The 23,227-nt window shown below is 41.2% G+C and overlaps 16 protein-coding genes across 16 annotated transcripts; 11 read left to right on the top strand and 5 right to left on the bottom strand.

Moving 5' to 3' along the window:
* Positions 1-758: 758 nt before the first annotated feature.
* Positions 759-2,123, bottom strand: BEWA_028640 (signal peptide-containing protein; the record flags this gene model as incomplete). Its single annotated transcript, XM_004829623.1, has 1 exon — positions 759-2,123. The coding sequence occupies one exon, from the start codon at positions 2,121-2,123 to the stop codon at positions 759-761; it is 1,365 nt and encodes a 454-aa protein (XP_004829680.1).
* Positions 2,124-3,635: 1,512 nt separating this feature from the next.
* Positions 3,636-4,790, top strand: BEWA_028630 (signal peptide-containing protein; the record flags this gene model as incomplete). The annotated part of the gene is made up of 1 exon (XM_004829622.1): positions 3,636-4,790. The coding sequence occupies one exon, from the start codon at positions 3,636-3,638 to the stop codon at positions 4,788-4,790; it is 1,155 nt and encodes a 384-aa protein (XP_004829679.1).
* Positions 4,791-5,428: 638 nt separating this feature from the next.
* BEWA_028620 (hypothetical protein) lies at positions 5,429-6,004 on the bottom strand (the record flags this gene model as incomplete). Its single annotated transcript, XM_004829621.1, has 1 exon — positions 5,429-6,004. One exon carries the CDS (start codon positions 6,002-6,004, stop codon positions 5,429-5,431), a length of 576 nt encoding a protein of 191 aa, XP_004829678.1.
* Positions 6,005-6,790: 786 nt separating this feature from the next.
* BEWA_028610 (40S ribosomal protein S13e, putative) lies at positions 6,791-7,546 on the top strand. Its single transcript, XM_004829620.1, has 2 exons — positions 6,791-7,081; positions 7,312-7,546. The coding sequence occupies exons 1-2, from the start codon at positions 6,847-6,849 to the stop codon at positions 7,530-7,532; spliced, it is 456 nt and encodes a 151-aa protein (XP_004829677.1). The 5' UTR covers positions 6,791-6,846; the 3' UTR covers positions 7,533-7,546.
* Positions 7,547-8,050: 504 nt separating this feature from the next.
* On the top strand, positions 8,051-9,406 carry BEWA_028600 (hypothetical protein; the record flags this gene model as incomplete). The annotated part of the gene is made up of 1 exon (XM_004829619.1): positions 8,051-9,406. One exon carries the CDS (start codon positions 8,051-8,053, stop codon positions 9,404-9,406), a length of 1,356 nt encoding a protein of 451 aa, XP_004829676.1.
* A 413-nt stretch (positions 9,407-9,819) lies between these two features.
* Positions 9,820-10,872, top strand: BEWA_028590 (hypothetical protein; the record flags this gene model as incomplete). Its single annotated transcript, XM_004829618.1, has 1 exon — positions 9,820-10,872. The coding sequence occupies one exon, from the start codon at positions 9,820-9,822 to the stop codon at positions 10,870-10,872; it is 1,053 nt and encodes a 350-aa protein (XP_004829675.1).
* A 233-nt stretch (positions 10,873-11,105) lies between these two features.
* BEWA_028580 (hypothetical protein) lies at positions 11,106-11,941 on the bottom strand (the record flags this gene model as incomplete). The annotated part of the gene is made up of 2 exons (XM_004829617.1): positions 11,216-11,941; positions 11,106-11,145 (listed from the first exon to the last, which is right to left on the bottom strand). The coding sequence occupies exons 1-2, from the start codon at positions 11,698-11,700 to the stop codon at positions 11,106-11,108; spliced, it is 525 nt and encodes a 174-aa protein (XP_004829674.1). The 5' UTR covers positions 11,701-11,941.
* Positions 11,942-12,188: 247 nt separating this feature from the next.
* BEWA_028570 (hypothetical protein) lies at positions 12,189-12,665 on the top strand (the record flags this gene model as incomplete). The annotated part of the gene is made up of 1 exon (XM_004829616.1): positions 12,189-12,665. The coding sequence occupies one exon, from the start codon at positions 12,189-12,191 to the stop codon at positions 12,663-12,665; it is 477 nt and encodes a 158-aa protein (XP_004829673.1).
* A 411-nt stretch (positions 12,666-13,076) lies between these two features.
* Positions 13,077-13,634, top strand: BEWA_028560 (hypothetical protein; the record flags this gene model as incomplete). Its single annotated transcript, XM_004829615.1, has 1 exon — positions 13,077-13,634. The coding sequence occupies one exon, from the start codon at positions 13,077-13,079 to the stop codon at positions 13,632-13,634; it is 558 nt and encodes a 185-aa protein (XP_004829672.1).
* A 111-nt stretch (positions 13,635-13,745) lies between these two features.
* BEWA_028550 (oxidoreductase, aldo/keto reductase family member protein) lies at positions 13,746-14,708 on the top strand (the record flags this gene model as incomplete). Its single annotated transcript, XM_004829614.1, has 1 exon — positions 13,746-14,708. One exon carries the CDS (start codon positions 13,746-13,748, stop codon positions 14,706-14,708), a length of 963 nt encoding a protein of 320 aa, XP_004829671.1.
* Positions 14,709-15,207: 499 nt separating this feature from the next.
* Positions 15,208-15,885, top strand: BEWA_028540 (hypothetical protein; the record flags this gene model as incomplete). Its single annotated transcript, XM_004829613.1, has 1 exon — positions 15,208-15,885. The coding sequence occupies one exon, from the start codon at positions 15,208-15,210 to the stop codon at positions 15,883-15,885; it is 678 nt and encodes a 225-aa protein (XP_004829670.1).
* Positions 15,886-17,084: 1,199 nt separating this feature from the next.
* BEWA_028530 (hypothetical protein) lies at positions 17,085-18,416 on the top strand (the record flags this gene model as incomplete). Its single annotated transcript, XM_004829612.1, has 1 exon — positions 17,085-18,416. The coding sequence occupies one exon, from the start codon at positions 17,085-17,087 to the stop codon at positions 18,414-18,416; it is 1,332 nt and encodes a 443-aa protein (XP_004829669.1).
* Positions 18,417-18,658: 242 nt separating this feature from the next.
* BEWA_028520 (signal peptide-containing protein) lies at positions 18,659-19,468 on the bottom strand (the record flags this gene model as incomplete). Its single annotated transcript, XM_004829611.1, has 1 exon — positions 18,659-19,468. The coding sequence occupies one exon, from the start codon at positions 19,466-19,468 to the stop codon at positions 18,659-18,661; it is 810 nt and encodes a 269-aa protein (XP_004829668.1).
* A 306-nt stretch (positions 19,469-19,774) lies between these two features.
* On the top strand, positions 19,775-20,584 carry BEWA_028510 (hypothetical protein; the record flags this gene model as incomplete). Its single annotated transcript, XM_004829610.1, has 1 exon — positions 19,775-20,584. The coding sequence occupies one exon, from the start codon at positions 19,775-19,777 to the stop codon at positions 20,582-20,584; it is 810 nt and encodes a 269-aa protein (XP_004829667.1).
* A 550-nt stretch (positions 20,585-21,134) lies between these two features.
* BEWA_028500 (hypothetical protein) lies at positions 21,135-21,758 on the top strand (the record flags this gene model as incomplete). The annotated part of the gene is made up of 1 exon (XM_004829609.1): positions 21,135-21,758. The coding sequence occupies one exon, from the start codon at positions 21,135-21,137 to the stop codon at positions 21,756-21,758; it is 624 nt and encodes a 207-aa protein (XP_004829666.1).
* Positions 21,759-21,829: 71 nt separating this feature from the next.
* On the bottom strand, positions 21,830-23,179 carry BEWA_028490 (hypothetical protein; the record flags this gene model as incomplete). Its single annotated transcript, XM_004829608.1, has 1 exon — positions 21,830-23,179. The coding sequence occupies one exon, from the start codon at positions 23,177-23,179 to the stop codon at positions 21,830-21,832; it is 1,350 nt and encodes a 449-aa protein (XP_004829665.1).
* Positions 23,180-23,227: the final 48 nt, after the last annotated feature.

The following is a 23,227-nucleotide window of genomic DNA, read 5'->3' as shown; positions in this document are numbered from 1 at the left end:
TGCTACATTCACTTCTTCCTTGCCAATCAAATCGTCTTCTTCCGGTCCATTATCTACAATTTTTGTCATCTAGTCCATAACTATGTCAATTTTGTGGCTTCCAGCCACAAGTTGGTGGTCCGGAAATGTGCATCACCTCTACATTGCTCAATCTAAGGCCTGAATGCGCTATTCCTGTACACCAATCATGATTCTAGTACTCCAGAGTGGCATGGTCTACCTCTACTGTAACACCTAGTGAGGCTTCTCAATAGTGACTCTTCATGGACACTCTGAATATACAATGCAGTGCCTATCACATGGCAAAATGCAAAGTAGCGCAATTAAAGCGTGGTCATAGCGGAAACCAAAGCAACCAATAGTGGAATGGCATAGAAGGAAGCGGTCAAGAAGGCATCAGAAACTGACCTCAGCTTTTCAACCTTGAAATCAAAGAGTTCCCTGGTGATGTATACCATCCAAAAGTTCTCTTCTGAAAGTAGAGAAGCTCAGTCTCCTCATTATGTCCCTCTACAACAATCTGAGCCAACAAGTTCTTCTTTCCGTCAGACAAGAAGGAAGATGAGATGCACAATTCCTCATCGGAACCGGTCCATATGGTGGAATCTCCGTCGACAACCTTGGTGATTGTGGTGTCATCCCTGAGACCAAAATCTAAATACGGCGAGTACACCAACCAGGTCCACTGAACAATGCATTTCTACCCTCACTGAGCATGCATTATAGAAACAGTTACTACATTAATAAAAACAGGTCGCTTAAATATAAAATGAGACCACTGTGAATAAAAACGGTATAATGTACACGGTATTGGTGAGGAATCCGTCCTTCTTTTCCTCAATCCTTCCTGCTCTTGAGTCGTATTCTTCCTTGGTGATACGAATCCACCCAGAGAATCTCCTTTCAAGGTAGATTGTTCTAACCCTTCCTTCCTCCTCTACAACAAGTTCTGCGTATTGTGGCTTATCTTCCTTCATTGTAAACGTTGCGGAAATACATTTACCTGCATCCTTTGGAATCCATATTATTGTTTTGCCTTCCACCAATTTGTTTACGATCGTTTCTTGGACAGGCTCAAGAATTACAATGTTATCAGTCACTTTACGGATTTCAATGGCTCTGTCTGGAATATCCAACACATCGAGGGTGATGCAGCACCGAACTGGAGCCAGAAGAACCTTTTCCTTGTGAAGAGCTTCGTACCTTCCGTCAAACTCCATCTTTGTGGACCTTACCCATCCCCTCTCGTACTTTACAAAGTAGAGGTTCCTCCTCTCTCCCTGAATGTACATGTTGAAGAGCTCTGCAACACCGTTCCTAATGTAGACGTAGACGCTTGTCGCTCCATTAGAGGAGCCTTCCCAGACGGGTGAGTATCTCTCCACGATCTTCATGATAATGTAATCGTCCTCTGGGATGTAAGTCCTCTGGATAATGTTCCCTAGACGCCCTTCGTGGATGGTGGCATGCGAGGGGTATAGGCTGGATATATCCAGGGTGATTGGCGAGCATGTAGCAGCCTCGCGTATGTTTGCCTTCTTTGGGGAGGAGACTGGAGACGTCCCGAGTGGAGTTGTGATTGTCAATGGTTTTGCGATAGGAATAGCCACCTTTTCTTCCTTGGGGATTCTGATGCCTGGCTTCTCATTCTGAGCGGTTATAATGGTTGAAGCATCGCTCCGTGTGATTGGAGCTTCTTCCTTCGAGAGTGGAATTTGGCTTTCGGGAGCATCTATAATCTTTGGTATAGCGCTGCTCTGTGCAGCCGTGGGAGCATAACTGCTTGTTATTCTCACAAATTCGTCTCGTTCTACAACCGTCCAGGCGCCGCTCCTCTTGATCATGTACCTCGGCTGGGTCAGCTGGTTAGGCCTCTTGAGGTAGAGAATAAGGGTGGTAATGTCACCTATGGTCCTCTTGTCGATGTTTATACACTCCTGCCCATCGTCCTTGATCCAAATGGTGTATAAGCCGTCGATAATCTTATCCAGAGGGCCGCCGTCCCCCGGAGGAAGGCCGATGATCCCAGGCCTCGTGTCCTCTGTCTTGGAAATATCTATAACGTAAGCCTTGCAGATTAGAGATCCCAATAACGAAATGACCGACAGGGAAAACAACTTCATTTTGGAAAGTGAAGGAAGAGAATCTACACATTGTGGGGAGAGGAAGAGATTCCAAGGAGGGTACACATGCATTATTTGTCTCGTAAAATGGGCCTTTTGCGACTCTTGCACTAACCATTGACTCTTGTCAACACAGGGGGACCTCGACTTCTTCTCAGTTACCCCCGAATTACCCCTGGAATAAAGAAAGAACCAGAGGCCCTCGCCACTCTATTCTTCGGGCACACATTTGAGCAAACGGGCCCAGAATGCAAATGCAGGTGTTGTAGTCCATGTATTATGGGCCTTGAACAGAGAAAAGGGCCGATAGCCATAATGTGTACCATGAGCGCAGCGAATGGGCGACCATGTCCGTAGCAAAGCGGAGGACTGGCGAACAGAGTGAGCTTGGCGAGTATATGCCAGTATAGGAGCATAAGTGGCCATAAAGAGTCTCAAGTTGGTAAATTTATGGGTGTATGGCAAATTATGTGTACAGGATGCGATTCGTGCGTTTCCGCTAGCTTGTACCCAGGAAAACTCTCGGAATGAGGAAATGGATCATGTGACAAATAAATTTGCGGAAACCCTAGTCGTAACTTGTGATTAAGGTGGATACAATGGTAATGAATAGTGACTTTCTGATCCTACTCTTTTTCTTATGTACACTACTGATTCAAGGGTACCATGGTGAGTCAGTGGTCTCCCTCTTGTACAGTACCAAGACTACCAGTGAATCTAATGTACCACCAAGAGTCTAGACTAGCATTAATGTGGAGAAACGAGTACCATCTTACGGATCTTCTTCTCGTGCAGTTAACACTGCAATACTTCCACCTTGCGTACCTGGTACATTCTTCAGCTCTGTGGCCACCGGCTCCTCTTTGGCAAGCCATATACCATGAGTGTACATGCATCATATTTTAATCTATAATGGTCATACAACTTTGACACTACCACATAGATTAACATCCAAAACTCGCACAGCATTCATAAACTCAAACATCTATAGTGTACAAGATAGATTTAATCTTCAGGTTTACAGTCATTCAACCTGTAAATTCTACTGCATTCAGCTGTAATTATGTCGAGTCTTCCAGGTTCTTGATCCTGCAAGAACAACGGCGATAATAGGCGCTCGAGATATTCCATTTAGCTACTCCAGTTACCAACACGTCTGAGCTCTATAGAGTAAACTATTTCTTTTATAGCCTAATAAAGTCCTCCATAAACCATCTTCTAGTCCCCTTAGATTAATCTTTGCCTATGATAGCTGTAATGGTCCTCGAAGGTCTTTCTAGAGGTGGGTGATGGTTTTCCAGTCTACCATCGTTTCTGCACTGGAATGGCCATTTAAGCTGCCTAGACAGTTTCACATTGTCGCACTAATATCCTCTATATCCCCTACTGGCCTGTATATTATCGCAAGAGTACACTGCAACTGCATGCAGTCTGTAACACTTGCACTCTGCTAGCTTCTCCTTTACAAACAAACTTGCAAATCTTTCTCACATAAAACGCATACAAACAGCCATGAATCCATTCCTGAGACTAGTCCTTCTGCTAACTGTTTTGGCCATTGATGGAAATGGTAAATCAGCGATAGGATGTCTGGCTGATCTTCAGGAAAAGTTTAGGAACAACCAAGAAAATGCAATTGAAGAAATTACAAAGAGAAGGATATTGATGAAGAATACACGAGACATAATTTCTAATGCCAAGAGGTCTTCAAGTAGCTCTGGAAAGCCCCTTGACTGGGAAATCAGAGGAATGGAATCGTTTGAAAAGGAGCTTTCCGCATCAATAAACCAAGACTATTCTGAGATTGTTCTGCTCTATAATCTCAATAGTGCATACTCCAATGCTGATGTACTGAGAGCCATGGAAATAACTGACTTTGTAGAGCCAAGTTTGGAGAAGATTGTGGAGGATAACGAAAAAAAGCTTGAGGACTTAAAGAAAAGGTACAGTGAACTCGAGGCCAGATTTCAGGAATTTAAATACGTGGCGGTTGTACTCTCTCCATACACAGTCGCTGGACGCACAAATACGATCCCGGATGATATCGTGAAGGAGCTCATTTCTGTCCTCACAAGTTCCTCCGAAATCCCCTTCTTTTCCACGGGAAAACTCTCGGCGATTGCAGAATTTTTTAATCTGAAACTCTTTGAATTATGGCTGGAATTGTCGAATATCGTACTCGAGAAATCATCACCTACCGTCAGGATCAGAAGAACATTTAAAAGGTCCAAATTTATAATCGACAGATTAAGCGTACGCGATGAAACAAAAATGAATGCACACTTGCGTCTAGAAAAGCTCTGTACAAATGCAGAAAATATCCTTGAGAATATGATTCAAATTAAAGAAGCGGGAAATACGGAGACTATGAAATCCACTGAAGACATTAATCATTGTCTACTTGTCCTAGATAAACTCAACAAATTTACTGTGCCAAGTGAAGAAACACGTAAAACTTGCTCTGAAACTTTTATTAGTGCAGTGGTAACAGTAAAGGAAGTCGAGAAGAAGACCTCAATATTGAATTCAGAGGGCTCCAAGATTGATGAATACTTTACAGAGTCCAAAAGGTTGATGAATATTGTAAAGGATGAAGGTTATACTCGTGTAAATGAGATTGTGAAGGATGAGAAGGAAGTTAATTTCAGCAGTAGCCTACGCCACTAAGCCAGTTTAGCATCTCTGAGACTGACTTTTGCTCGATCATTCTTTGGAAGACGACGGATGGAAAATTGAGAGCGAAAAGGAGACCAGACAGCCTCCGTGGATGAGATTCCCATATTGAGAGATTGGAACAAGCCCAGATTCTCGTCTCATTTATACCAAATTAAAACTGAAATAGAACTGACATCCTCTGATCACAAACATCCAATTGTAGAGACTAGTCTAGTTTTATAGATGAGAAAATCACAGAGCATAGCTTTGTATAAGAGGATAATGAGAAAGGGAAAAATTGTTAAAATGCGTCATGCCTAGATGAAGCGACAAACGTGCGATCTTTATGAAGAAATTGCTGACAAACTTCTGTGGAACTAAACAACAGATGTAGACCCTAGTGGAGTGTTTGCTGATCCTCTTTTAAATGTTACAGCTATAATCGCCTCTAGGAGAGAATTATAACGGTGGAGTATCTTCAACTCAAAGACTAATGACTTTCCTGCAGTCACTACATGGTCCATAATCTACTGCACAACTTCTCAGTGACCTAAAGTTACAGTTTACAAGGGTGAGTAAGCTCCTTTTGCCAATGGAGCAAGGATATATAAGTCATTCTAGTACCTCAAATTCATTCTGTTACATTGTGCCTAGCTATTACCGCTCGTACTTGGCCCATCTTCACGACCATCTGTGTTTTCTTTACGAGTTTCTGTTATATTCATACACAGTCTATCCCTTTCTTCAATCAGCATTTTTCTAAACTGGCTATATTGACATTCTATCCAGTACTTTCCCATCTTTGCAAAGTATAAATCTTCATACTTGTCTTTAAATCTGACTGATATATTAACGAGTCTAGCACCGCTGAATTCACCTTGTCCATCCGTTGCGCTTTCCGCACCACCTACTTCTCCATGAATAAGAATGTAATTGCAAGTTTGTTCTTCAGAACTCCAGAGCTCTTGTTCGCCATCTACAACCGCCATGACTTTGTACCCTCGATCTATAAAGATTATAGTACCAATGCCTGTGATGGAGCAATAGGGTTGCTTGGTGAAGACGAGCTTATTGAACGGCTTGTCAAACTCAAACTTGCGTACTCTTTTGAGCCTCTCCCAACTCTCTACAAACGTCTTTTCAGTCAGTTGGATCCAGACTCCGCGGTAGTTTTCGAACCAAATAAACTCGGAACCCCGCGGAGTTATCACGCGCATGCGCGCCATTTTGTTACTTTCATAGATGGAAAAGAACGTCACATTACCGCAGTGCATCCCGGGAGGCGCCATCCAGATGATCATAGGACCATCATTGACCTGGATGATCCTCGTATAGGCATAGGGAATGTACGCTGTTTCCCAAATATCTCCCACCCTTCTTACCACTTTGATGATATTATCATTCCCCTCAGGCTTTGAAATGTCAAAAATGAAGTCGTCGGATATTACAGACCGGATGAATAAGATGAACAGGAATGGGAATAAGAACATTTTGAACGATGAATGAATGGCGGGAGAATAGCAAAGAGGGACAGAAGAGGTCACAAGAGGCAGTGCTGCCAACGGCAAACGTAATGCGTAGCATGAATGGGCGACCATAAGGGAGCCTAAAAGAACCCATACTGGATAGAATCGACTGGAAGGGCAGAGAGGACAAGGGTACCTAGAACGTTGTTAAAAGTGGCATATTGATCTCGTTCACTAATGGCCTCAACTTTGACCCCTACTCTTCAAAGGAACGTTTACGCATAAATATTCAGACACATTTGTAACAATTACCCTCTCTGATTCGCTCATGGCCATCCGTTTGTCCAACGACATCATGAGGCCACGTTGCAGCTGCAAACTGCGCCAACATGGAGAACGCGGAATAGATGTCAGGTGTGCCATTATTTACACGCAAACAGGAAAAACAAGCAGTCGGTATAGAGGCTCTAAAGACCTGGTCACATCTGGTGTGCTAGGGTGAGTCTCTCAGCCCCATTGACGGTCCGGTCTGTTTTCCACCCAAAGGGCTAGAGTTTACTTTTCGATTTAAGTATTTTGTGATTTTAAAAAAAAGAGACAAAATGGGTAGAATGTACGGTAAGGGCAAGGGTATCTCCTCGTCGAGTATCCCATACGGCCGCAAGCCTCCCACCTGGCTCAAGACAAAGCCTTTTGAGGTTGAGGAGCAAATTGTCAAACTCGCCAAAAAGGGACAAACACCATCGCAAATCGGTGTCGCCCTTAGGGACTCCATGGCCATCCCACAGGTCAAGGCCATCACCAACAACAAGATACTCAGGATTCTCAAGGCACAAGGTAAGTAATGGATGTTAATGGAGCGTAGCGGAATGAATGCGAACTACTGGCGAAGCTAGGAGGAGCCTGAGCTACTGTCAGGAGCTTAAGGAGTTTAACTCCTCCTGACGGTTAGTCATCTTCCAGAGGTTGCCATTGCTCACTACTCCGTAGTTTGTATCCCTCATTCTTTGGACCACATTCTCCGCTTCGTTCATACGTATAATCTCACACCATACATTGCAATACAGGTTTGGCCCCCGAGATTCCAGAGGACTTGTACTTTTTGGTCAAGAAGGCCGTTTCTATGAGGAAGCACATGGAGCACAATTTGAACGACAAGGACTCCAAGTTTAGACTCATTTTGGTCGAGTCTAGAATCCACAGACTTGCCAGATACTACAAGAAGAAGCGCCAGCTCCCAGCCACATGGAAGTACAACGCTGCCACTGCTGGAACCCTCATTGCCTAAGTTTTCTACTTGTGCATATACATGTCTGATTTCATACGGTAGTATAGGTGTTTACAAATTGAGTTGGTCCTCTTGTGTGGATTAGTAGGGAATCACCATAGCAGCTCTCTACTTACACCAGTTAAGAGGTGGGAGCAGGATGAACAATATGGTGTGAGGGAGACTATATGAGCTAAGCGAATAGAGGGGTCTATATTCACCAACAGTGACCTGCTCTTCTATTGCTAGATGTCTATTCTGCAACTCTTTGGCATGGACACTTTTGGCTTATTTAGTAATCAGAGAATGTATCAGCAGATGGAACTATTAGTTACCTAAACATGGACACTTATGATACTACCATGATGACACCTATGAAACCTTGAGGATGTGAGCTACTTACACATGCATCTTGAAATGACGAGGAATACTGGAACACTAAACTCTCGAGTAGAGGATGGAGGAGTATCTTCAGCTTATGGCCAATGATATGGTATATAATGGTGTGAACGACAGGTAAGATCACAAGATGATACAGTATGTCAACGGATTCCGGAGGTCCCATTCAGAAAGGCGCCATGTTTATGGCAGGGCTGACTCTGTTGCAGTCTCTCCGTGTGGCTTTAACTGGAGCAAAGTTTGCACTTGATAGATTTAAAATTCCGCAGCAATATGCCAGCTCCTTCATTAACATGGTCCATAATCCTATGGAACTGGCAACGTTTACTGGTATTGTCATTATAAACCTTATGGCTCTCATTTGGAAGGAAGATGGGTTTAAAACGGGCTTGGCCATCTTTACTAACATAGCACTATACTGTTCCTTCATTCTGCTTCTCATTGCGTTCATTTCTGGAGGAGAACTGGGCAATCTCACATTCTACTACTGGACTATAGTCTTCGTCTCATTTATATATGGGCTTAATGTAGCAGCTGTGATGACTATGGGAAGTAAGAATGCAGCCCTTTTCAATGTAGGAATTCCTGTTTCTGGTATTCTTGTTTGCATTTACTACTATATCTTCACTAAACTTGCCAAGAAACATAACTGGTCAGACGTTAGTTACTGGATCATATTTTGGCAACTTATCATAGCAATAGTGATATCGGCAGTCTCTGCCATAGTATGGGTATTTGCATATACAGAACCTGATAAACCTACTGGCAATGGCGGAGGTCCAGGTGCAATATCTCCTATTCTTATGGGTGTGGTTGGAATGGGTGGTATCTATGCTTTCTATCCTGCTATTGCTCCTTATAAATTGACGGATGTTAGCACAGGTTACAAGATTGACCTTGTTGTTCTGTTTATGAGTGCAGTCCCAGGTATTCTAATTGCCATCCTATGCGCTTGTAATGGAGGCCCTCCTGGAAAAGGTGTTGGCCCAAATCAAGATTGGAGTAGTGCTCAATGGTGGCATGGTACTTGGATTCTGGCAATTCCACATATTCTTGCCATGGTCTTATGCTTCGTTACACTTCATTACCCTGATGGTAGAGTAGCTAGTTCTATAAAGAGTAGTGGTTTGAAGGTTGGGGTTATTACTGTGACTCTAAAGTTTTGTGAAGAAGGACTAAAGGCTGTTTCATATGCTGGAGCTGGTGCACATGGTGGTAATATTTCCTCTTTTAATGCGTTCACTTCACAAGGTTTAATGATTCTATTGGCCTTTACTGGTGATGGTTATTTAAAGACTTATTCCAAGTATGAACATGATAGGGATAAATGGCCTACCAAAGACTTTGGGACTCTTAGTTCCATCTGCTACTGGGCAGGGAATGGAGCATATGTGGCATGCAAGAGTGTTAAGTCTTCCTTTACTAAGAATGTTAGATGCAAGGTTTTAGGTAAATCAGAGGCCTTACTCATTGTCTATCAAGATCAGGAATTTTAATGGATGGTAACTAGGAGGCTACTGGACTACTCACTCATCCTTAGACATTCGTCCATGCATTAAGAGTCTAGTGGAGAGTCTGGCAAGACTACTGAGGAGACATTCAATGCTAAAGAGTTATGCTCATGCTGTTTGTCAGTTGTCTGATAAGGATAGAGATTCTTGGCCTACTTCACGTTATGGGTTTTGGGGTTTCCTAGTCACTAACCATCCAGTAGACTCTTTAATGGACTCTCTCATGGACTTATTCAGCTCGCTGATGACAGAATATCCTCCATACGACTATCTGGTGAGCTAGTTGTGAGGGGAGGATGAATGAATGGTCGTTTAAGGAGTAACTGGATGGAAGAAGTACTATGACATAGATTTGAGACGTAAAGTGGGAGAGTAGAGGGAATAAAACAACATTATGAATGTATATTGCAAACATAAGGAGGAAGTCTACAAATGGAGGGACAGATGGAAATGAAGGAACATGTATAAAGGGTGATGATGCATCGTTGAGTAATGTATCCAGTGATCTTAAGGATCAATGTTACAAACACTACATACATACGGGTAGACCAAGGATCACCCACATAAAATATGGTGAAAAAGACCTTATTATTGCAGATGAATATATTAACCTTGCCGATAAGCACAAACCAATAACTAACGTGTCTGTCTACTTTAATGTCAAACATGATGGTGGTGATGAAATAAAGAAGCCTCTTCTACTCAAACTTAAAATCAAAAACAATGGCAACAATCCCTGGTATGAGAACACTGGGGATAGCAAGACATGGAGGAGGATAAGTGGGACTAGAGTTAATCCATTTTACAAAGGGTCTATTCCAACTCAAGCACTTAAAGAGAAACTCAATAAAGTTGCTTGTAAACTTCACAATCTTCATTTCCTCGACATTTACAAGACAAAAGACTATGAATGTCCGTGTGGTACGGCCAAGGTTAAAGTTACTGAAGATAAAACTGGTGGAGGTATTCCCGGATATATAAAGTACGAATATTCTTACACTAGTAACAAAAACTCTGTTAGATACAAAAATTTAAACCTTAAATGGAAAAACAATGGAGAAAATAAATATGATGAAACATTTCCACTTGTTAGAAAAGACACTCCAAATCTAACAGTTTACTACTGTAAGGAAGATGAAAAGCGTAAGAAGAAACCCTTACTTATGCAAGTTTCTCTTGGACGAAATTTTGGAGGCATACCTATTCCTCTAGGTAATGATGGAGATCCTTACAACAGCACGTGGACAGTAATTGAAGACATTGATTATTTACTAACACCTCCAGATGAACTTAGGGACAAACTTCAAGAACTAAAGCATAAACTCTTCAGACCAGTGATCATCAATATTACCGAGGAGGGTAAATATACCAACCCATACTGTAAGAGCGATGGATGTAAGCAACAAATTACCTACCCCGTACGTACCGGATTGTTATATGTGCGTGATTAGTTCCTACACCCTTGTAGACACTACAGTTTCCTGTAGGTTTGGGGAATAATCAGAACAGGCCTTTATAAATAAGATTTTTCGATTGTATTTCGACCTGACCTTGATTTCTTGACCATTTGAGTTTATCCTCTTACTGAGGATTCCAGCGAATCTCCTAGAGAGACTTACTGGTTCTTCAACGATTACTATAAGCGCCATAGTTTTATTACCGCCTTGCTTTTTAAAAGTTATGTTTATCCCCCGTCTACACTGGGTAGTTTTACAAGTCGCCACCTGTTTATATAAGAAGTTTTTTTGATTAAATTCAGGTCCACATTGCAATTCGTCCAGGGTTAACGCTAACCTCACGTCAGCTAGATTATAATAAAGTCTTCTAGTGCCAAGTATGTCATTGTTGAACTCTTTGTCGTCAGTTTGGAATGATGCACGGTAGGTTGTACCAGTTTGTTTAACGATTAGTTTGGGTCCTATTCTTCCATTATCATCATGTTTTTGTTGCTTTTTAAGAGGCAATATGTCTCCCTGTTTACTCTCTGTATGATCGCAAGCTCGTACCCATTTAGAAAAAATTTTTTGATTAGATTCAGGTAGGCATTGCCCTTCAACGAGGGATAACGTAGACCTGTTGTCAGCTACATCACTTGTTGATATTAATGTTGGATTTGTGACACCTTTTATCGTTTCAGCTCGTGAAGTTGAGATTTCACTCGCTGCAGTTTGCATTCCGACGTTGTCGTCCCCTATTGTTTTATTCAGGTGTGATGACTTCCTCTGGAGGTTCCCTCGGCTTAACAACGAGCCTACAGAAGACCTTTCCTCGGAAATCATTGTTTACGTTGCCGAATTTTGGATTTTAATGGTTACTTCTCGACCCTCTGGTCGTTTACGTGTCCTGAGTCCTTCTTTGGAGTCAGAATACAATGTTCCTTTTGGAATTAACCATTTATCGATGCCTGTGCCGTTTAACTTTTTGGAATAACCGTGAAAATGGCCATTGCCTTTATCTCTATCGGAATGGACCTCCAATGCCTATTCATCGTAGTTAAAGAGCCTAAGATGGTGTATTTTAGAGAATATATCTCTAAAATAAGAAATATCTAACAATCGATATTTTTCACCAAAAGATTTCGACTCATGGATGTAAGAAGAAAGAATGTTCTAAGAACATAGAAGTCAAGAAATATTCTCAACATGGCTCGGATAAGTATACCGCCTTTAGGCATACCTATTGGAATGAAGGAGAGGATAAAACATTTACCGTAATGAGCTTCATAAATGGTCCTCCAGAAGGCAGCATTCCGACAGGATTCTTTCCAATGTGGAATGTTACTGAAGTGGTTGTCCTATTTGAAAAGTGTGACAGTACCAACAAACCTCTCCTGGTCTATGTTGCAAGTGAGGGTGGAGCTGCTAGAACGTGGTCTAATAACTCTTGTAAGAGTGATGGTAAGTGGGAAGAAGATAAGTTTAATAATCTGAATCAAAAACGTTCAAATGAGGTTCATGATATTCTTAAAAGTGCTCTGGATACCTATAAGCAATCTTCTCCAGGTATGAAACCACGTTCTGAAGTAAGTCTTGAAGATCAAGAATCTGAAGAGGAAAGTGAGGAAGAAGATGATGATGATTATGCTCCTGGACCTGGTGCTGTTCCTATTACTGATCACTCTGAACCTACTGATCAAAAATCTCAAGCTGTTAGAACTCTTGATCCAGCACATCTTGGACAAAATGGAGTTCAACGTGAGGAAGTTCCAGCGGCTGACTTATCTGACCAGGTTCCTGATACATAATCTGAGACAAAAATTCTCCTACAAGGTGCCCCAGTGGCTCAAATGGCTGAAGATGCTATAGATGGTGAAAGACTAAACAACTGTGATGTTATTAGTAGTGGGTGAAAGTGTATTGAGCCAGGATAAACTGTGGAGAGAGATTGGAAAATATCTTGAAGGGTCAGGAAAACAAGAAGTCAAAAAAGATGATAAAGGATACTTCTACAATAGTGATGATGGAAGAGTTAATCTGACGGATGAATGATATCCTGACATAGAGGGAATTTACAGGAGGTTTACCCATACTCCAAAAGGTGGAGCGGTATTAAAGATATCAAATATCCCAGTGAACAACTTATTCCGGAATGAAGTTACTATTGAATAGCTTCAGGTGGATATGAAGTAGGATTAGGAGATGGAGGTAAATACTAAATGGATGTTGATAACAATGGGTGGACTAATGCTGGAATAATACAGAATGGCCTCCTAAAGCCGCTTGAAACTGAACGCTGTACATTGAATTCCGCTCACCTTATTGGTATTGCTGAGAAATACAGGCAAAATTACGATTGTCCCTCCCGTAATGACCAGGAAGCCATTACCCTGTACCCCGATGCCGGGAGTAAATACGCTAAACCCACTCATACTCCTGATGGACTGATTGGAAGACTAAGGAATGGCCCTAAACACTCTACTAACATTCCAATACAAAGGAATTATCCACAGTTTATGTCTACTGGCGTCATAAGGACGGGGAAGAAACAGGCCACCCCTAGTTTGTCTACCTTTGGCACCAAACTCACCTTTTATCCCAGAGAGGGACGACACAAATTCTTCCTCTACAATAACACACCGTCTTCCATAGAATATGCCATAAATGGCACTGAAAAGGGGATGGATGGGCTGTACACAGACCCCACTGGTACTGCCGTTGGATTCGCCCTTTCTACAAGGCGTACGTGTACTTGGGTGTTCTCTTGTGTGTGTTGATCTGGTGAAGAAGAGAGGGAGGAAGACCAGATGATCTCTTTTAAACCATGTGCTAGAAGACTCCTCGGTATAGTGTCTCATGCCAAGCTGTACTCATCGCCAACAAACAGGATGGATTCAAAGGTAGGTGCACACATTGTGCTGAATACCGGTGCAAGGATGCCTGCACTCGGTTTGGGTACCTGGAAGTCTGCTCCAGGCAAAGTTACGGAGGCTGTGAAGACAGCTATTGACGTTGGATACCGTCACATTGACTGCGCTCACCTCTACCAAAATGAGAATGAGGTTGGATTGGCGATCCAAGAGAAACTCCAGGAGAAGGCTGTCAAGCGTGAGGAACTTTTTGTCACCAGCAAGTTATGGTGTACCTATCACGACAAGGATTTGGTCAGGGTTGCCTGCCTGCAAACACTCAAGGATCTAAAGTTGGACTACCTTGACCTCTACCTCATGCACTGGCCAGTAGGATTCAAGGCTGGTCCTGACTTTTTCCCGACAGGTGCTGATGGCAAGCTCCTTGTTAGTGAGACTGGCTTTGTTGACACATGGGAGGCTATGGAAGAGTTGGTTGATGAAGGCTTGGTAAAGGCTATTGGAATCGCCAACTTTAACCATGTCCAAATTAATAGGATCTTGAACAAACCAGGTTTGAAATACAAGCCAGCAGTTAATCAGGTTGAGATTCACCCATACCTTACTCAGGAAAAGTTGGTAGAATTTTGCCAGTCCAAGGGCATTGCTGTTACTGCATATAGTCCCCTAGGCTCTGGTGATAGGCCAAATGCAAAGCCCGACGATCCTTCTCTTTTGGATGATCCCAGGATCAAGGCTATTGCAGACAAATATGGCAAGACTTCAGCTCAGGTTCTTATTCGCTTCCCACTCCAGAGAGGTTTGATTGTTATCCCCAAGTCTGTGACACCAAAACGCATTGCTGAGAACTTTGATGTCTTTGACTTTGAGCTCAGCGACGAAGACATGCAAACAATACTTGGCTACAATATTAACTGGAGGAGTTGTACTCGTCCGTTCTATTCCACCCACAAAGACTATCCTTTTAATGAACCTTTTTAGGTCTATTTAATCCAAAGTAGTAACATATTTTAATTATCAACTCAAACTGTTTGAGGATGCTAAGTAGTACACAGTATATGATCGCACATGGGTATTAAGTTTTAGTGTTGCCCAGACACATCAGATTATGGATATTACAATGTGGCACAGGACCAAGCTCTTTCTCATTTGCAAAATCGTACTCGTTCCAACTACACAGTTCAGCATGGTCTGGGTAGCTCCAAAAAATGCACTCCCATGTGTTCCACTCATCTATATTAAACTATGCTCCAAGTCCTTGTCAAATGACTGGAATGCTCCGTTGTACCCTCCGTTCATACTAAAGAAGGATATATACCATTACAGGGCACAAAAGACAGACTAGTGAAGAGAGAGTGGAATTGCCAAATAAAAATATTGTGCATGCAGGTCCCCATGGTTTATCACAAAGTGGCCAAATTGAAGGAAGGGATGGACAAGTACAAACTTGTAACATCTATTCCAAATAAATTGACTGATAATGTCAGAAGTGTGCGGTACTGGTGGTTACTTTAGAAGATGGAAAACTGTTGCTGTAGACATTGCCAAGAATACCGATCCTCCATCTTCCGGAGTTTTTATGGACAACAAAGGAAAATACAGTTATGAGGATGAATGTAGCAACCGTATAACCCTAGTAAATGAAACTAGCAGCATTATTGGCTACAAGAGGTATCTACATTTATTCCCAGAGTCGGGATTTGCCGGAGCCTCTTTCTACCTGGGAGGTATCAAGTTTAACGGGGAAATTCAGACTGGGTTTAAAGACATTACTTGGTTTTTAGATAGAGTAACAGTCTACTACTTTCTCTGGGATTATCACAACCTCGTACCTCTAATACTTTGTCTTACCAATGATGCAAAGACATTCCAAGTTTATAGAAGACTGGGCTCATTCGTAAAGTCTTCTAAAGGCTGGAGTGATAACGGATTAATTACAGGCACTCATAGCACTAGAGCTAAGCTTGAGCATGCAGAGTTTTATCTACAAACTGTTGTGCTCGTTAGATTGGGTATAACAACTGGAGAGTATGGCATTCATGGAGAAATAAAATCTAACAACAAATTACCTACCCCGTACGTACCGGATTGTTATATGTGCGTGATTAGTTCCTACACCCTTGTAGACACTACAGTTTCCTGTAGGTTTGGGGAATAATCAGAACAGGCCTTTATAAATAAGATTTTTCGATTGTATTTCGACCTGACCTTGATTTCTTGACCATTTGAGTTTATCCTCTTACTGAGGATTCCAGTAAGTCTCTTTGGGAGATCTACTGGTTCTTCAACGATTACTATAAGCGCCATAGTTTTATTACCGCCTTGCTTTTTAAAAGTTATGTTTATCCCCCGTCTACACTGGGTAGTTTTACAAGTCGCCACCTGTTTATATAAGAAGAAGTTTTTTCGATTAAATTCAGGTCCACATTGCAATTCGTCCAGGGTTAACGCTAACCTCACGTCAGCTAGATTATAATAAAGTCTTCTAGTGCCAAGTATGTCATTGTTGAACTCTTTGTCGTCAGTTTGGAATGATGCACGGTAGGTTGTACCAGTTTGTTTAACGATTAGTTTGGGTCCTATTCTTCCATTATCATCATGTTTTTGTTGCTTTTTAAGAGGCAATATGTCTCCCTGTTTACTCTCTGTATGATCGCAAGCTCGTACCCATTTAGAAAAAATTTTTTGATTAGATTCAGGTAGGCATTGCCCTTCAACGAGGGATAACGTAGACCTGTTGTCAGCTACATCACTTGTTGATATTAATGTTGGATTTGTGACACCTTTTATCGTTTCAGCTCGTGAAGTTGAGATTTCACTCGCTGCAGTTTGCATTCCGACGTTGTCGTCCCCTATTGTTTTATTCAGGTGTGATGACTTCCTCTGGAGGTTCCCTCGGCTTAACAACGAGCCTAAAGGAGACCTTTCCTCGGAAATCATTGTTTACGTTGCCGAATTTTGGATTTTAATGGTTACTCCCCGACCCTCTGGTCGTTTACGTGTCCTGAGTCCTTCTTTGGAGTCAGAATACAATGTTCCTTTTGGAATTAACCATTTATCGATGCCTGTGCCGTTTAACTTTTTGGAATAACCGTGAAAATGGCCATTGCCGTTATCTCTATCGGAATGGACTTCCAATGCTTATTCATCGTAGTTAAAGAGCCTAAGATGGTGTATTTTAGAGAATATATCTCTAAAATAAGAAATATCTAACAATCGATATTTTTCACCAAAAGATTTCGACTTTTAATAAAATCTAATACTAATAAAGATGTTAAAATAGTAGTTGAAAATTGCCCATATAAGTTTGATAAAGGTGATTATGTGAAGTTTATCCATAGAATGAAAAATGGAAAAATGATGAATGTTCTCTCAACGGAATGTGACAAAAGGTACATATCACCTGAAAATCCAGTCTTGTACAGAGAATATGAGAGTGTTTCTGTCTATTTTTGGTCTCTGGATAACAAATACAAAAACCCTTTGATTCTGGAGCTAAAACAAAAATTTGGAAATGTTACCCTTTACAGACGTGTAGGAAATTTTTGGGTTGAAAATGGCAATTTTTTAACGCGTGAAGAATTACTTAAACAAAACTGTGCTAACAATGGAGCTCATACAGTGGATATATCTCTGGGTCCTCAAGTTAAATCTGGCACAAGTTATTCCTGCCCCGGATGTACCCAGCAGATTAGCTTAGTGACAATAAAATCCCATACATTTGCTAGATCGTGGCATTACATTTCTGACAAGGATTCTTCTGCTATTTCAATTTCTAGACTTGTAGAAGGTTCCACTGCTCAAACCGGGTTTTCTGACTTTAAAAGTGTTGATAGCTTTTATGTATTTTGGTATCCATCAAAAAACGGGTTCCCATTTCTCATATACTTTGATTCAAAGTCCGAATGTAAAAAGACTTGGTATAAAAGAGAGTCCCCTTATTCCAATAAATGGATAGAGATAACAGAAGGGGTAATCCCAAAGAAAGATATAGACAATCCAACAATCCATGACATCCTGATAGACATTTATTCTGTCTCTGTTAAAATTGACATCTCACAAGTAGTTGGTGTTAATCGGGATTCAGTCATGTACGATGACACTTTTATCGTCAACAGCAAGGAGAAGATTAAAGTTGAAAAGAGCCCGGGGATAGTGTCAACCAAGTTGGGAAGTTATAGCAGTTGTAACCATGTAGTATATGGAAAGAGTAGTTTTAAGTTGGGGTCAATTGTAAATAGAGATAATGTGCTTGAAATCAAAAGTACAGAGATTCTCACCCAAGTTAGAGTTTGGCATATTAAAAACTACAGCAGGTACGGAGACCCTCTTTTGGTTGAGTTGCACAAATATAGCGGGGGTTGCGAATACTACCAGATATCTGCGTCCGATGTAACAAAGTGGATTCCAGTCAATAAAGATATAGAGGATGGGAAACCACTTGCTGGAGAGAGCCTTAAAAATAAGCTCGACGAATTGAGGAGGATGATTTCAGTAAAAACCTCGGTAAAGAGACCGCTTTATGAGGCAATAGTACCGGGAGTAGCTGTGGCATTTGGTCTGTTGGCAACTGGTGTCTATGAAATTTATATGATCTTTCATGACCCAAAAAAGACTCTGGCCAGTAAGATGGCTACCTTGGTTAGGAAAAGACGTGTTAGTAATCTTGTTTACGCGCAATTCAGATGATTTTCCACGCCCAAAAGAATGATTTGGGGGTTTAAACAACTATTATTTGCTCCAGAGGAGCGTATTGCCGCATAACATTTATAACGGTACAATATCCATTTTATTATCTCCCATCTGTAAAGGTTTAAAGTACATCAGCCCGTAATGGACATCCATTCTCTACAACTCATACCACAGACTCCAAAAAAGTATAAATCATACAAGCTACATTTATGGCAAAGTTCAATTGTGGATGTGCATCTTTAATAAACTTCGTCTATACTCTGGACTATTCTTTTTCCATTCTCGTCTTGTACATAGAAATACTTTTCTGTAGTCATTGATCCATCTTTCTGGTAGAGGTTAATTTTAATTTCTGGATGATGGAGCGTCGTATTTAGCGTTACAACCTTTTCAATAATGTCATCATTTATTTTTGCATCTACCAAAAGACCACCGTATTTCACAACGCCAATAAATGCGCGATTTTCCATTTTACTCCGTATAATGAATCTAACTTTCAATACTCCATAACTACGTTCAATCTCCTCGGGAATGTCGTCAGACAGTATGTCTACATCTACTGGATATCTCACAAGTGGCACATAATGAGATCCAGGTTCCTTTACAAGCTCGTTAGCCTTGAGGGTAATTTCTCCGTCTGTTGTAAGATAATAGTCATTGATTCTAACGACCCTTCTCCCATCATCTTCTCTGCAAAAGTAGACTATTCTCTCCACAAGTCGATCGCTATCCTCAGCAATCACTTGACCATCATCCTTTACAATGCCAATTTTGTAATCTTCATGATAGTCTTGGTCAATCTCATAGTAAAAGGCTCTAGTAAACTTTATTGTCGTAACCATAGCGGGTACCTCTCTTGAGATGTCAAGGGTGATGGGAGTCTTTTGGAGGTCGTCTTCTACATCTTCCACATCCTCAAAATTGTTATCAATGACTATGATTGACCTAATCTCCTCAGTTTCGGAGTGTAGATTTCCATAGTCTCCTAGGGCACTCTTTGTAGACAAGAGGATAGTGAGCAGAAGGGGTACTCTCAGAAGTACATTCATTTTTGTTTGTGGTAGAATATATAGCGATGAATGGTATGTGAATAAATGTCCGGATTGCGTTGGGCCTGTCATGGAGTTGTGGCGGTTGTCAGGGGAGATCTGGAATAAAGTGCATGCAGCTGCCCGTACTCCCTCGGCTGCTAGATCTGGTGGCTAGTTCCGCAATTATTAATCATTGAACAATCCACATTTTATAGTCATTAATTTGCTTGCAAAGGTTTAAATTTGGAGCAAACATTTGAACATTGGAGCTAGAGTAGATTAACCATTCAGAGTACCGCAAAACTAATCATCAACTGAACCGCAATGGAAATACTGCAAAAGGTGCTTATTGGCTCGCTAATCGCGATTATTCTAACGTCGATAATCTTGCCAATCGTCATGTTCTCACTTTCAGATTCCACGGATAAAGTCGTTAGGAATCCTCTAGAACTCGACATTTCTGTAGAGCCACCAAAGACAATCTGGACAAAGAAATACCATCTACCCTATGAAGCTACTGAATATGCCATTAACGACATTGTCAAGGAAAACTTTAGAATAGGCACCGTTAGGGACGGCAAAGAAGTGCTCGTTGAGAATGGAGTTGATGCCGACAAGACCGTAATTTTCATAAAATATGATGATGGAACAAGGTATATTTTGGTCCATTCTGTAGATTTGGCCAATGAAAAGAGCGCCAGCGGTAATGAAGGAAAGGGTGGAGTATCTAACCCCAAGACAGAGCTTTTAGAATTTGCCAAGAAACAAGGTGAAGCAGCATACTCTAGAGTAGAAAGAAGGCCCATTGAAGTAGACTTGATGAAGGAAGCACCTCCATCTGTAACGGTCTCCAAGATCGACTCTAGACATTTTATTTACAGAGTCGGAGCTGACGAGTTTTTTAGTCTCCACATTGGTACCATAAAGTATGGAGAGCACCTTGTGGAAGAGAATGAAGAGGGAACGAGTCAAAAGTATGTCATTGTCGATAAAAACGGGACATATCCCAAAATCAAGACTTTTGTCTCGAAGAGGAACGGGCAAAGCATTGAGAGATTATACGAGTTTACAGACGGAAATTTTAAAAGATTGAGCGAAAAGTTGAAGGAGTTTTCATTTACTGGATTGTATTGATGTAATGTTCGTAGCAAAGAGGAGGACTGGGCGACCAAAGGGAGCCTAAAGAAGAGATTCTCATACTGCAACTGTGATTGGGATATTAGATGAAGGGGAGAAGATGGTAAAGCCATTTCTACAAGACTACCCGTGCAGATTATCCTCGGCAATATCAAGAGCCATTATTCATTAATGCCTAAACTCTATAATCTCTATCATGAATAATTAGTGGGGTCTGAAATTGCATGCATTTTTAATATTCACAGGGGACAATTGTCCAAATCTTTGGGAGGGCATCACGAATAAAACTTTGTGACCTTTTTATCAACCGACAAGCGTATAAATCATCATGAATGCTTCAATTCTCTTTTATTCACTTTTCATTTCCACTCTTCTTCCGCGATGCAACTGTGGGAATACGCCACTTGAAAGCTCAAATTCGTCCGAAAAGGGTCCACTTGCCATCCATTTTAACTACATAAAATGTTCACTCTCTGGAATAAATAGTGAAGGAATGGGTAAAGGGTGCATTGAAACAAATTCGGACCCTGAACAAATACCAGTGATAATGGAGCTTTCTGATATAAATGAAGACTATTTTCAAGTGGAGGATTGTGCCACAAAAACAACATATTCTGAACTAATACGTCCACTGAAAAGAGTTCGAATTTCAATGGTCGTGTACCATAACGAGGTACTGTGGAAGGAACATGATGGGATAAAATGCACAAGCGTTCAGGTCCACTCCGATGAGCGCAAGACACTCGTTGTATTTGGATTCAAAAGGGGCAAGGAGCAAGCTTATAGAGGTTTAATAAAGAGAGGGGATAAAGACTGGGAAGAGATTAATGTGGAGTCCATTAATGAGACCATTTTTGACACGACAGACGAGCTAGATGATGAAAACATGAGGGTGAATAATAATGGAAAGGCTGGACTGTTTGATAAAATTATGGCCTTTGTAAACCATTATCTGAGGTATAACTCAGGGATTCCAGAGGTCAACAAGATGGAAATTAAAGGACCTTTTGGGATTAGAGAGCTCGGAAAAGAAGTCGTTAGAAGAAGTAATGGTGCAATTACCCATTTACGGAACACAAGAGGATCGCAGCATGGAGGAACATTTTACAATAAATACTTCCAGGTCGCATGTCCCACCTTTAGGCTCCTGAGGCGGTTATTCCGGCGCTAAATTATTCTTGTTTTAATGAAAACGAGTAAATGTCATAAATAGAGAAGCATTCTGCACATTAAATTTTAATGTCAAGATATATAGAGCCAAGAGTATGTTAGCAAAAGACCTGTGATGATGGCAGCTCCCTTTGGTCCATAGTATAGCGTCCCATTAATTCTTCTCTTTAGTCCACCTGTACTCTTTCTTGGAGTAGGAACGGTCTGATTTTGAGCCTTTGTAATCCTTTCAATGGTACCTTCGCTATTGTCCATTATGTTTCCAAGTTCCGTAAGATGTTTCTCGATAATTTTGTCGTTGGTCCCAGTTTCAATCTTGATTAGCGACCCTTTAAAGGCATCGGTGCATTTTTTCTGCATATCATCAGGTACAACCTCTCCATTAACTCTATCCAACATGAAAAGACATTCTTTGACATCTTTCATGTATCTCCCAGTTATCCTTTCCTCATTTTCAATGTGTTCCACCATTACCTTTCCGAGTTCTACCAATTTTTTCCTGTTTTTTAGGAGCTCAGTGTTTGTTCTACGTAATGGTTCAGTACGTAATTGACTTGGAATTTTATCAATTGTGTCCAAAAATTCTTGCACACGTTCTATTGCATTTTTATTCCTTTCCTTGACGTCGGTTCTTTTGACACTCGTCTCCTGCAAATGCTTCTTTAGGAGATTCTCGATTGCATTGCTAATGTTGATGAGTTCGGTCTTTCTAAATGGTTCCAAAGAGGTTGAGTCTATGAATAGAGTGTATAGTTCCTCTCTAGAAGGGTCCTTGCTTACATTTCTCTTGGACTTTTGTTGGCCAGTATTTCCCGGAGGCCCAGGCTGGTCACTTTGAAGCTCTACATCTTCATCATCCACGAATGTCTCATACAAGTCTCCATTGTAATTTGAAACCTTTTCCTTTGGCAACTCTTGAGCCACAATATTCTTTAGTGTTTCCGTCTGATTCTTCATCAATTCCAGCCTTTCAGTGAGGACTTTATAGCCATCATCTATATCCTTGAGGACATTTGCATTTTTGTTCATCACCTGAGTGACCGATTCCAGAGTACCTTCCAGGATGGAATCCCCGACATCATTCGTTAAAACCCTTTTAATTTCCTTGCACAACTTCCCGGAGGATTCTCGTACCCTTTCAAGTTTTGGCATCATCTCTTCAATCAACTCTATACTACGTCTTTCAATAGCCTTGATTTGTCTAATTTCCTGTTCAAATGACTTTTCTGAACTCATGACTACCACCTTGGCATCAGATACCAACGCCCTCATAATATCCATCATTTCCCTTTGCTTATTCACAGCATTAAAGACAGTTTCAGATTGTTCAATCAAACGCATACGGGCATCATCAAGTTGGCCTTTTAGTGACATCTTTGCATCTATTGCCAGTGTAACGGCCACTGCAATGACAAACAACATTGTTTTAGGTCTCGTCATATTTTCCCTGGTTCATCTTTATTTATCCAG

Source organism: Theileria equi, chromosome 1 (assembly GCF_000342415.1).
Source record: "Theileria equi strain WA chromosome 1, complete sequence".
Classification (NCBI taxonomy): Eukaryota; Apicomplexa; class Aconoidasida; order Piroplasmida; family Theileriidae; genus Theileria; species Theileria equi.
This window is presented reverse-complemented; position numbering and strand designations above follow the sequence as displayed.